Genomic DNA, 12,304 nt, shown 5'->3' on the forward strand with positions numbered 1-12,304 from the left:
TGCTCTAAGGCTCCACCCCGCCCACCGGCTGAGGCCCCGCCCACTAACCGACACAAACACACCCACTCCGCTACAGTCCAGCCTAAGAGAATCTGTCCAGGCGGATTCTCTTAGTCCAGGCCCCGCCCACCACAGACCCCACCCACCCAGGCCTGCTCTCTTACTCAGGCCCCGCCCACCATAGACTCAGGCTCCGCCCGCGCTTAAGGTTCGCTGTAGCGGAGGGTCTGTTCAGAGTCCTCGGGTCTCTGTGCGGATTTAGAGACAAGCGGTTCCTAGTGCGCTTGCGCGGCGTCGTGGGCCGGGTTCCCCTGCAGCCGGGACTTGGTACGGCCGAGCGGTTGGTGCGGTCTGCAGCTGCAGCCCCGGGGCGCGCTTTTCAAATCGTCCCAGCCTTGCACCGAAATGGAGGGGCAGCTGCTGAGGGGCCTCGCCGCGCAGCAGGTGAGCGAAGCCGGAGACTGGCGAGCTGCAGCCTGGACCGAGACTGGGAGCTGGGGCGAGCTCCGTGGCTTGCACGCCTGTAGGTTGCATCCAAGGAGGAGAGCGAGGCCGGGGGCTTGAGGAGGACGTCGGGGTCCTTCCCATCTGCCGGTCTTCCCAGGCTTGCAGAGGAGGTGATGCCCCGGGAGGCGGTGCCCGGGTTGCTCCGCGGCCCGTGCAGCTAGGCGTCTAATGCAAGGTGCTGCTTATATCCGTGTGAGCGAGCATCAGACTGTGGGGAGCCGCGGGGTGGACGCTCAAACGGCATGTACTTAGCTTTCCGGGAAGGTGTAAGTTTAAACGTGGATCCTTGCACAAATAACTAGAAAAAAGGAAGATACCGAGTTGCAAACAAATCCTGTGTTTGGTTTTTGTTTTTTTTTTTTTTTTTTTTTTTTTGGCTTTTGTTTTTTAGCCATCTAAAATGTGTTCAAAATCTTTTACATTTAGTGTAGTCGAGAATATTTCTTGGGAACCCCAGTCAAGTGTTTAAAATATACTTCCTGTTCATTATTTTAGCATTTTAATTAAAAGAAGACTCTCATGCCCTTTTAGCTACATCTTCATTTTCTTTTCATTTTCACCTCTTACCGGCTCCTGAAGTATATAGTAATTCGAACCATATACTCTTGCCAAATTTATGGGTCAAGACGAAGGCTGCAGGTTCATAGACTTTCTTTAGTAGATACAGCATTGTTAGGAAGTACTGTGTAATTCTCTGGAAAGTTGAACCAGGCTCCGAGTTATTGTGAAAACCGTATTAATAGTCACAGGACCTGTTTTCCACTAACATACACAAAACTTTCAACTCTCTTGTGAGGTATTTCTTCTCTTTTTGTTATATATTCTAGGGGTCCTAGTTGCCTTTCCCAAGGGTAGCCTTGAACTCCTGAAGCTCCTCTTGCATCCACTTCCCTACTGTGGATTTTATAGGAGGAGTGCCCCACCAAGCCTAACTTACATGGAGTGGAGCTGGGGTCTAACCCAGTGCCTTGTGCATTCTAGGCAAGCCCTGGGTCAGCTGAACCACACCCCCTCCTTTGTTGATTGTTAGTACAGCCTCTATTTCTACCGAAATGAATGAAGATCTGTTGAGTTTCTCATAGGGATTGTGTGAATGCTGATGTGGCCGTCCAAGTGATTATTCGTGTGTGTGACAGTGACATTGAAGAATGGTACAGAAAAGAGGATAACAAAGCTGGGTGTATCGAAGGAAAATGTGTGTGTGTGTGTGTGTGTGTGTGTGTGTGTGTGTGTATGATGCATACAGAACTCAGATAGTATATATAACAAATATATTAAGGCTTGTTTATGTGAATATGATGAAATAGTAATTCCTAAACATGATACCAAAATAATTAAAATATAGAATTGGCTTTTGTTTGGGTCTTGAAGATAAGCAACAAAATAGGTTTCAACTTCACAGGAATACTGAGTCAGGAGGAGGATTTTATACTTGACTAACAAACACTGCGTTTTAATTTGATATGTGATCCCCACCCCCATGCACACACATATGAAATCTGTGATCCAACAGGATGAGACCAGAGGTTTAGTTGTTTGCACTCGACTCCAACCTCCCCCTGAGCGCAGGGGGGTGAGGGTGGGGGAGTGTCTTTGACTTCTCATGTACTGCATATTGGTTTTGGAATAAGGTTGGGGTCAAATCCCAATCTGCGGTGCAATTCTCAGTGACCCACGTGTGGTTCTGAGTTTAGTTTCCATAGCTGCAGAATGGCTGAAGTCCCTGTCTTGGAAGGTGTCAGGCTTGGTAGCCTCTATGTGGCCGGAACACAGACTTGATAGATGACTAGTTTTATTTTTTATTACATCCCTTTGTCTTATTCCTCCGAGCAACTAACCGTCCTTCCTGGTAAAGTTTATGCTCCTACCAAAAAAAAAAAAAAAAAAGTGCAAGTGGAAATATAGTTTGAGAAGAAACAGTTCATTCTTGTAAAGTGTTCTCAGAACACGAATTATGTTTCTCTGCAATTCAGTTTCCTACAATAGTTAGTGTTAAAAAATATTTTTTTTCTGTACATAAACAGTTCTTCAGTAAGTGAGATTTTGTTTAAGAAATGGAGATTAGGCCTGGTGAATTAACCAGAGGTAAACATGACCTGAACTTGGTCTCGGGGACCTGAGCTGGAGAGAGAACACTCCCCAAAGTGGTTGTCTGACCACCATATAGATACACCATGGTATGGCAAGTATCTGTGTGCACACACCTTACACACACACACACACCTTTACTTGTGTGCACACACCTTACACACACACACCCCTTTACTTGTGTGCACACATCTTGCACATACATACAGCACATATACTGTATATAAACAGCTTTTCATTTTCTTCACCTACCCTTTGGTCTCTTTACCAATGTGTCATAGTTACACTTGTTAGGTGAGTAGTAGTTTTGGTTGGAATTACTTATGCATGGTTTCTGTCTTGTTTTACCAAGCCCCCATCCCTGCTTGCAATTTTAAAGGTCACTTCTCAGAATCAATGGTAAGGTCCATTCTCTGCCTTTGTGCTGTTCCAGCTCTTAAAACCATTCAGATGTCTCTCTTCCATAACCTAGATGGCCAGCTTCAGGACCGCACACCTTTTAGAAAGGCCTTGCACTGCTGACCTATACCCAGCTCTAATGCCTCTTCTGTGTGCGGATGCACACTTGTGCAGAGTTATGCTTGTCTGTGCACCTACATAGGGAGGTCAGAGGTCAACTTTGGAGTATTCCTTTATTGTTTTCCACATTTTTTTTTTTTTTTTTTTTTTTGAGACAAGGTCTTGCCATGGCTGGCCCTGGCTGGCCTGGAACTCAGGAACTAGAGGAGGAGTCACAGATAATCTGGCTGCCTCTGCCACCCCTGTGCTTAGATTAAAGGTATGTGCCACTGTGCCTGGATATATGTGTGTGTGTGTGTGTGTGTGTGTGTGTGTGTGTGAGAGAGAGAGAGAGAGAGAGAGAGAGAGAGAGAGAGAGAGAGAAAGAGAGAGACAGACAGGCAGACAGACAGTGTATTTCTTATTGAACCTGAAGCTTTCCATTTTGCTAGACTGACTACCAGTAAGCCCCAGGATCTATCTGCGCCCCAGGATCTATCTGCCTTTACCTCCCAAGCCCATGCTGGCGTTTCTGTGGGTGAATTTGCATCCCCATGCTTGCAGTGTGTCTCCACTGGGCCATCTTCCCAACTTCCCATTTCTACTCTTATTTACCTTAAATATTTATTTTTATGTATGTATTTATATGGGTGTGTATACATGAGTATGGGGTGCCTGGAAGGCCAGGAGAGGGTGTTGAATCCCCTGGAGCAGGAGTCATGGTTGTTTTGTGAGCTATGTGCTGTGGGTTCTGTCTGGGATTCGAACTCACATCCTCTGGAAGAACGGCAAGTACTCCCATTGAGCCCCTATCTCCTACTTTTAAAGGGTCGAGCTATTCTGTTTTTAGCTTTGTTCCGTCCATTCCATCTGAGCTCTTAACTTTAACTACTTACCCTACCAGGACAGTGACGTAGGTTTCTGTTTAACCTGATGGAACCCTGAGAAAGAGAATTGCTAACCCACTCGCTCTGGGGACTCGTTCTCCAGGGCTGCGGCTGGATGCATCCGGAGTAGTCATCCTCAACACTGCCTGGCTGTGCTCTGTGGGCTGGGGCTGTAACAGTAATGATTTTCGCTCTTCGGTCCTCTTGGAGGCCAGTCATCATGACTGCATGCTCAGTGGACGCCCCCCTCCTTTCGTGATCCTTCCTCACACCGGATGGCCCAAGACACACAGCGATTCCCCCCACCCCCCCGCAGTACCGTACACACCTAAGTAAAGACTAACTCTTTTGCTCTTTAACTGGTTCTTTGGCTAAGGCCGCTTAGTGTTACGATCAGAGGTTTCCTTGTTCAGGCGGAGTGGATGCGTGCCAACAGGTTGTGTGGGAAACGTAAGCTTGCAGCAGCAGTGGACCCTGTTAACGCAGTGTATTCAAAGACAATGCAGACATAAGCTTAGCAGGCAGTTCATCCTCCTGCCTCAGCTCTCTCCCTCGTGCTCTACTAGCGTTGACTAAGGAGGCAGAGCCCTCGTCTAGAGAGCATCCACCCTGAAGTGGGTAAGAGGCCACATGGTAAATGTTTTCTGATCGTTTAAGTTTCTCGACACTGCCATTGTGGTTGGAAAGCAGCCAGAGCTAGTATGAGCTAGCCGTGATTCCATATGACTTTCTTCACGAGCTGGTGTGATTCGGGACAACTTTATTTACAAAACCGGGTACCAACCAGACCATAGTTCCCTAATTCTTGCAGTAAAGGATGGAATTATAGAAATAACTACTGCCTATGCCTTGTTTCCTTAATGGATGGTGGGTTGTTGTTGTTTTTTTTTTTTTAAGACTTTGGGATTCTTTTTCCTACTGTTTCCCAATCCTCTGTAATCTCCTAAGTCTTTTTTCCTCTGGTGATGGAAGAAAATACTCTTCCCAGAGAGATGGAAATCCTAAAGCCCAGGCTAATGTGTAGCGTGGCTGTGGCCCCCTGCTGGTGACTCCAGGATATTACAACTTTAAGACCCTTGGGTGTCTCTGTCCACAATTGCAGTCTACCGGCTATTTTAAACCCCTAGAGCATTGCTTCTCAACCTTCCTAATGCTGCGACCCTTGAATACAGTGCCTCACGTTGGGATGCCGCCCCCAAAATTGTAAAATAATTTTATTGATACTTCATAACTGTCATTTGGCTACCGTTGTGAATCGTAATGTAAATATCTGACATACAAAATATTTGATATGTGAACCACCAAAGGGGTCGCGACCCACAAGTTGAGAAACACCACGTTAGAGGACCTTTTAAAAAAAATTGTTCTTCCCTGCTTGCAAAGACCTAATTGGATGGGTCAGGAACTTTAATAAGGTTCTTTCTCCGTGCCTCAGTTGGTTCTCGGCTGTAGCCAGCTTTTCAGAACCTCTGTGCCAGCTCAATCAGCTGTCCCGTTGCTGTGTTTAAAAGACAAAGCTGAATTCCGAGGCACCAGATGGCATTTATTTATATTTGCGCTGTGGGGTAAAGCGGCTCATCCCAGCTTCGAGTCACTCCCGGTGTGCACTTACCAGCGCTAACCAGCCTGCCACCATTTATTACTGAAGACATATGGGTCATGTAGATGGTTCTTATAATTAATTGCTGATGACATGAAAGGAGAAACAACTTTGGGGCTTACCAGTCATCCATAGATGATGTCAGAGTTGGTGGAAGGCAGTCATGGTCAAAGAAAAGAAACCAGCAAGGGACAGCGATGATATAAGGTGCCTGATCTTGAGTCAGTGCATACTACATGACAAGGTTAGCCTGTGATTACCCCATGATGTGGTAACAGGAGGCAATTAAACAGATCTGTTCTCTTGTGTGAATAGCTCAGCTGATTAGGTTTGGAGAGCTAAGTGAAATCATCTAACTGTTTGCTTTCAGAGGTAACGTCACAGACTCTCCTAACTGGCTTCTTCTCTTTCTTTTGAAATGATTGTCCTTTTAATCCTTGACATTTATATTATATTATTTATATTAATAATATATATTTATATATTATTAGATCCTAGCCACATTTTAAAATTGAATTTTGGTACAATGAGAAAGTAATAGGGTTTTGTTTTGGTTTTGGTTTTTTGGGTTTTTTGTTTTTGTTTTACCACTGAAGCCAGGATCGTCACTTAGAAATAGACAGACACACGTGGGTTCTGTGCTTGTTCAAGAAGAGGGCCTTTGTGTCTTCTAATATTTACAAAGTTGCTGGGAATGAATGGAGGGCTTTGCATCTTGTTTGTAGACTTAATGCTACGAATGAGACTGGTGTTTGGAGTGAGGCCATCATGCTGTCATTAAAATGAAACAAAAGACCAAGAACCTGAACTAAGCTACAAAGACATTTCTTGGTGACTCTGAAATAAACACGTCCAGAGATGAGTCTCTGTCCCAGCAGCCGAGGCCTCTGGCAATTTCCAGGCATGGAGCTCGCAGCCCAGCCTTGGCTCCTGAGTTACGTTTCTGTTTCTCACTGTGAGGACCAGCCCAGTTCTCTCTACTACTAGTCAGCTGTCTGCTCTTTCAGAAAGACTTTTCCCTTGGTGAATTCTGTGTCCCTCGGGCATATTGGAGCCTCCCCCAGCTCTCACAATCTGCACATGTGTATAATATGCTGCTTGCAGTTATTATTGTATGCTTAAAAGTATTTTTATTTATATGTGTGTGGCAGCAGTGGGGGATGGGAGTTTATATGCACATGTGGAGAAGAATTGGGTGCTGGGTCCCCTGGAACTGACATTACAGGCAATTTTGAACTACTGGTTGTAATCGCTGGGGCCCAAACTCTGGTCCACTGGACAAGCATCAAGTATTCTGCTCTTAATTGCTGAGCCATCATTTCTCCAGCTACTTATTATATATTTTGTTAATGCTGTGTAACAAATGATCAGGACATTCCCCTCTCCCCACCTCCCTGGTTCTGGAGGCCAGAAGTCAGAAGTATTGACAGTACCACCCCCAACCCATCTGCAGGCTCTCAGGAACATCCCTCTTGCCCCTTCCAGGTTCTGGCTATTGGGATCAACCTGCTGTGTTCCATCTCTGTCTTCACATGGCCTCCTCATGTATCTGTCATTGTAGGGCACTCTCTTTCTCTCTCTCTCTCCTTCTCTTTCACTCTCTTTCTCTCTCGCTCCGTGTGTGTGTCTTCATGTGACCAATCCTGTGTGTGTGTGTGTGTCTTCATGTGACCAATCCTGTGTGTGTGTGTGTCTTCTTGTAGCCCCTTTGTGTCTGCATCCATATATGGCCTCTCTGTATGTATCTCTGCTATCTTTATGTGGCCTCTGTGTGTCTTGTCTTTTTGTGGCCTCTCCGAGTCTGTGTCTTCACATGCCTACTCTCTGTGTGTCTGTATCTTTTCATGGCCTTATTAAGATTTGAGACCCATTTTACTCCAATGTGACCCCATTGTAATTAGTAACACATGGGAGATTCTGTATCCAACTAAGTGCCCATTCAAGGGTTCTGGACAAACGTGGATTTTTGGGAGCTCTGTTAAGGTAATGGGGACTATTATGCTTTCGTCATCTTTGTTTCTTTTCCTCTTAGCCAGTAAGTTAGAAAGAACTCCCAATAACTCGAGAAACTTAAGAATTTTGCAAGTGGCTTTTGAAAATGGCTGTTTGTTTCATTCTGGGAAAGTTGGTCTCGTTCTCAGAATGGTGCAAAAACCACACGATGTCTACTACGTTTCCGGTCGCTATCTTAAATGCTTTCTAGACTCTTGCAACCTTTTACAGAGGATTCTCTATTCTAGGACTGCAGCAGCATCCGAGAGAAAATAGACTTAGAAATCCGCATGCGAGAAGGAATATGGAAGCTGCTCTCGCTCAGTACAAAAAAAGACCAGGTTTTGCATGCAGTGAAGAACCTCATGGTGTGCAGTGCTCGGATCCAGGCCTACACGGCGGAGCTGCAGAAGTCAGAAGAGATTGCCAGTCAAACCGGAAGACGGTTAGTGCTGTAATTTACCTTCGCTTTAGCGTACTTTGGTATTTGAACAGAAGACATGACATGATTTAAGTGTTAAGTAAAAAAAATAAATAAAGTCAGGACACCAAACCATTTAAGGGGCAACATGGGAGTGCCAGCCGACGTCACAGTTGTGTGGATGTGTGGACGTCAGGGCTCAAGGCGAATTCTCGGAACAGGTGCTTTCATTGAGCTGGTTAAGGTGGGACGCTGGTTTTGCTTGACAGTGAAAGTGAGTTAGGAGAAAAGGATGGGGGGCATTTTAAGAAGAAAGGTAGAAGGTGAGAGTGGAGTCCATAGAAAAGTGTCTCTGAGAAATTAACTGCTTCTGCTAGAGCAGCGGCTCAGTGGTTAGGGGCCCTGGCTGCTCTAGCAGAGGACTCAGGTTCAAGTTTCCATCAAGAACTCCAGTACTGGGGGATCTTGCACCCTCTACTGTCTTCGTTTGGCTTCCTGGCATGCATATGGTGCATCTGCACACACACACACACACACACACACACACACACACACACACACACACACAAAGCACCTATACATGTAAAATGAGGATAACTCTTTTAAAAAATTAATTGCTTTGAAACAGACAAATTTAATCCCTTACAGATGCTCTGCGTGTTCTGAGAAGAACAGCAGCTTAGGGAGATCGAATTGAGCAGACCACGGATGATAAACATGTAAATGGAAAGGAACTGAAAATAGACCAGCACGGCCCTTCCTGTGTGAGCCAATTCCAGAGAAGGGAGTGGTGCTCCCAAGAGGGTTGCCAACTAGTTCCAGTCAGGGCTTGCTGCTTAGTTTCTTCTGGTCCTGAGGTCCCTGTCACTCCACATCGCCCTTGTGGGATAGATGTAGCATGTGTGTGTCACATTGTATCCCATTCACAGACAATGCCAAGTCTTACCTGGACCTTGGGTGAATGGATCCAGAGGCCAGACTTCAGTGTGCCTTAGTGTAGCCTCCGTCTGCCTTGTTTGTTTGTAGTTCTGGTACAAGGGGAAAAGTCTCTCTGTGTACTCTATTGGTCATTGAGTAAGGACACTGTGTCCCTCCATGAAATTCCATACAAGTAAGGTACAGGCATGTCGGAGAAGGTTTCTGTAAACATAAAACAGGAATAGGGTTGTGTATAATACAGCAGACATCTAGATTCAGAGTGGCCGGTTTGTCAGTGGCCTTACCTTATTGTAGATGCTGGAACCTTGGTGCTTAGTCCTTGTACTGCAGGTGCGTTGTGTGTGGGCTGATGAGGTAACATCCCTATGTGGGCATTATACACACATACATACACACATATATATAACATATACACACATACATACATATGTATACACACATACATATATATACACATATACATAACACACACATGCATATATACATACACATATATGTACATATACACATATACAAACACACACATATATATACATATACATATCCATACATACATCATACATATATACGTATACACATATAAATATACATGTACATACATACACATATGTACACACATATGTGCATGTTATGCACACACACATATATGTACATACATACATGCACACACACACACACACACACATATATATACACACACACACACACACACACACAAGATTTTTCTGTATAGCCCTGGCTATCCTGAATCTCTGTCTGTCTGTCTGTCTGTCTGTCTGTCTGTCTTGGAACTCAGAGATTCACTTGCCTCTACCTCCCATGTACTAGGATTAAAAGGGTGCATCACCACTGCCCAGTCATAGTTGTTTTGTTGTTTTTGTTGTTTGTTGTTTTGTTTTGTCTTAACAATAGAATTTGATAAATAGAGTTTCACACAGTGGGTCTGGTTACGTCCCTTTAGTTTATTTTAATAAACCTTTTCTAAAATTCCGATGTCACTAATGCTTTGAATTCAGAGTCTAGACCTTTAACGTCTTTTAAATATTCTATGGTCTGCACCAGTTTGGTAGTTTCCTTGAGCTGGCCTCCAGCCTTCTCCACAGTCTCGGTTTCTCACGGTAGCTAGAAGTCCGCTGTAGAACTCTACGGGATTGAACCTGTGGCCTTGCCAACGGTAGACACGTTCCCTACCTCTGTAGGAGTGAACCCTTCACACTTGGACTTTGGGATCTTCTACATTAATCACCAATATCCACTGCCAAGAAAAAGAAACCCCTCCCATAAGATTTGAGAGCTGCACTGATGTATGCTCAGAGGGGTAAGAATTCAGGGGCCGTTTGACACTGTATCCAACTAGCAAACTAGAAATAGTAGGTTCTCAGCTAGCGTCCATGAGCCCCTGAACAATGGGTTCTTGACATGATTTATAGTACTACTGGGCATGCCTCTCCTCTTGGGGAGCAGTCATTACATGGAGCAGAAAGTAGTAGGTTACCCCCCTAATCTTCATTCTCCATAACACCCATGCCACTATGGCCCCCGTGGGTTTGTATCCCTACACTAGCCATTACTGTGGCTCCCAGGGTTCACAGCCGGCTAAGACCCGTTTCTTTTACTTTCAGAAAATTTTCACTTTAGAAAACAAATGGTTAATTTTATCTAGTTATTATTTTTTCCTTCTCTCAGAATTCTTGCCACATACACCGATGTCGACCCCTGTCCGGCCTTCTGTGACTGTTGTCCCGTACGATCTCTCGGCCCCCTGTCTGTCTGGTTCATTTGATTCTTTTTCTTCTTGCCAGCTGCATCCCCGGTTTGCCTTGGTTCATTTCAGAACCGAGTTAGTCTTCCCAGCTCCGTTCCTCATCCTTTCTTCTCACTGGGCATCTGCATGTGGTTCATCTTTCCATCTGAAGGTTTGTGTTTTAGATCCGTGCAGTCACGTCTGCATCCCTGGTCTCACGTGTAAAGACCCGTCTAATGGCACGTGCTTCATGCTCGAGTATTGCGTTCGAGTCTTGTTATTTTCTCATTTATGGTGGCTTGCCTGCCAGAATATTTTTTATCAGCTGATACTCTATCCCAGAATGGCTTTGTATGGATATGAGGGTCTCTTTTTTCGAACTTACTATTGTTCATAATGATTCAGTGACATTTTCCTGGACCAAGACATGGTGGTATAAGTGGGCCGTTGCTGGAAGGGTGTCCTTGGTTTCTTACGCAATATTGTGTCTGTGTTTAGAGCAGTGGGCCATACCTCTAATAATGATGCTTTTGGGGGACATTAATTGGTTGGTTTTCTGGATGTGACGTTATTTCTTGGGGTTCTTAAGTTTAATTGCCTTCTTTTTATTTTCATGCAAAACGTCTCCACTGGGTGCCTCTCTCCTCCATAGTCTTAACCATTATTGAACCTAAGTATTTTTCAACGCTCCAGGATCTAGTGCTGTGGCCTTCCCTAAACTTTATGCACACACTCTTCTCTCCCAGGCTAACGTAACATTAGCAAACTGTCACCTGTGGAGGAACTCTGTGGGATGAAGTCTCCAGGAGCTGGCTTCCGTGTCTTCCAAAGATTAGTGGCATTTTTGGCAGCCTCTCTCTGTTTTCTGGTTGGGGTGCTGGAGAAGGCTACAGGGGGCCTTGCTATGAATGAAGGCTTGGATATGAATGAAGGCTTTGGTGGGATGTGTAGAAAAAGTCTTAGATAATGTATCACAGGAATCGAGAGTTACACCCTGATCACATTAGCAAGTGTGTCTTCTCCCTAAACCTAGGCTCATCCCTGGAGCCAATACATCAATGCTCACAACACAGTGCCCGCGTTTGTGGGGCATCCTCAAGAATTCCACAGATGCGTTAGGATGGGCACTTTATTCTGCAGCTGCGTGAGCTAACTAACTAGATATGTCCCTTCTCGCACCGTGGATGCCGTCAGGTGTACAGCAACTCACCAAGGGAAGTTGTAACTGATGGGTGAAGCCCAAAGCTTGAGTCTAGTCTGCTGCATGCACCACCATTCCAAGCATGCGTGCTTCCTGCCCACTCAGCCGCAGTCCCAGAAGCCCTGTGGCCACCGAGGCGTGGTACTGGGTGGGGCGCTCGCTCAGCACACAGCATCTTTCTCCACACTCAGGAGCCTGCATATCAGCGTTGTCCTCCGTCAGCCCCCTCCACGACCCCAGCCGGTCTATCTCGTCTCCACTCTTAAGTTCGAAATGTTTTATTTGGCTTTGTTAAAATAATAATAATAATGTTAATTACAGTCATTTATAGGATTTAATTATATGTGTCATTCGACATAGTTTTGAGTTTTTAATAGTGCCGAGATAACACTGCAAGTTGGATATGACTGCCCATCCACACACTTTA

At 45.1% G+C, this 12,304-nt stretch overlaps 1 protein-coding gene across 2 annotated transcripts in view; it reads left to right on the forward strand.

The window, feature by feature from the left end:
* The first annotated feature begins 220 nt into the window (after positions 1–220).
* The window catches only part of Rtkn2 (rhotekin 2), a 70,278-nt gene continuing 58,194 nt past the window's right edge, over positions 221–12,304 (forward strand). For both annotated transcript variants that reach the window (XM_034524510.2, XM_076917248.1), the window contains exons 1-2: positions 221–444; positions 7,821–8,017. In XM_034524510.2, the coding sequence (XP_034380401.1) occupies positions 406–444; positions 7,821–8,017 (236 nt within the window). In that variant the 5' untranslated portion in view covers positions 221–405. The remainder of the gene's footprint in view (positions 445–7,820; positions 8,018–12,304) is intronic.

The sequence above is a fragment of the Arvicanthis niloticus genome, chromosome 20 (assembly GCF_011762505.2).
Source record: "Arvicanthis niloticus isolate mArvNil1 chromosome 20, mArvNil1.pat.X, whole genome shotgun sequence".
Taxonomy (NCBI): Eukaryota; Metazoa; Chordata; class Mammalia; order Rodentia; family Muridae; genus Arvicanthis; species Arvicanthis niloticus.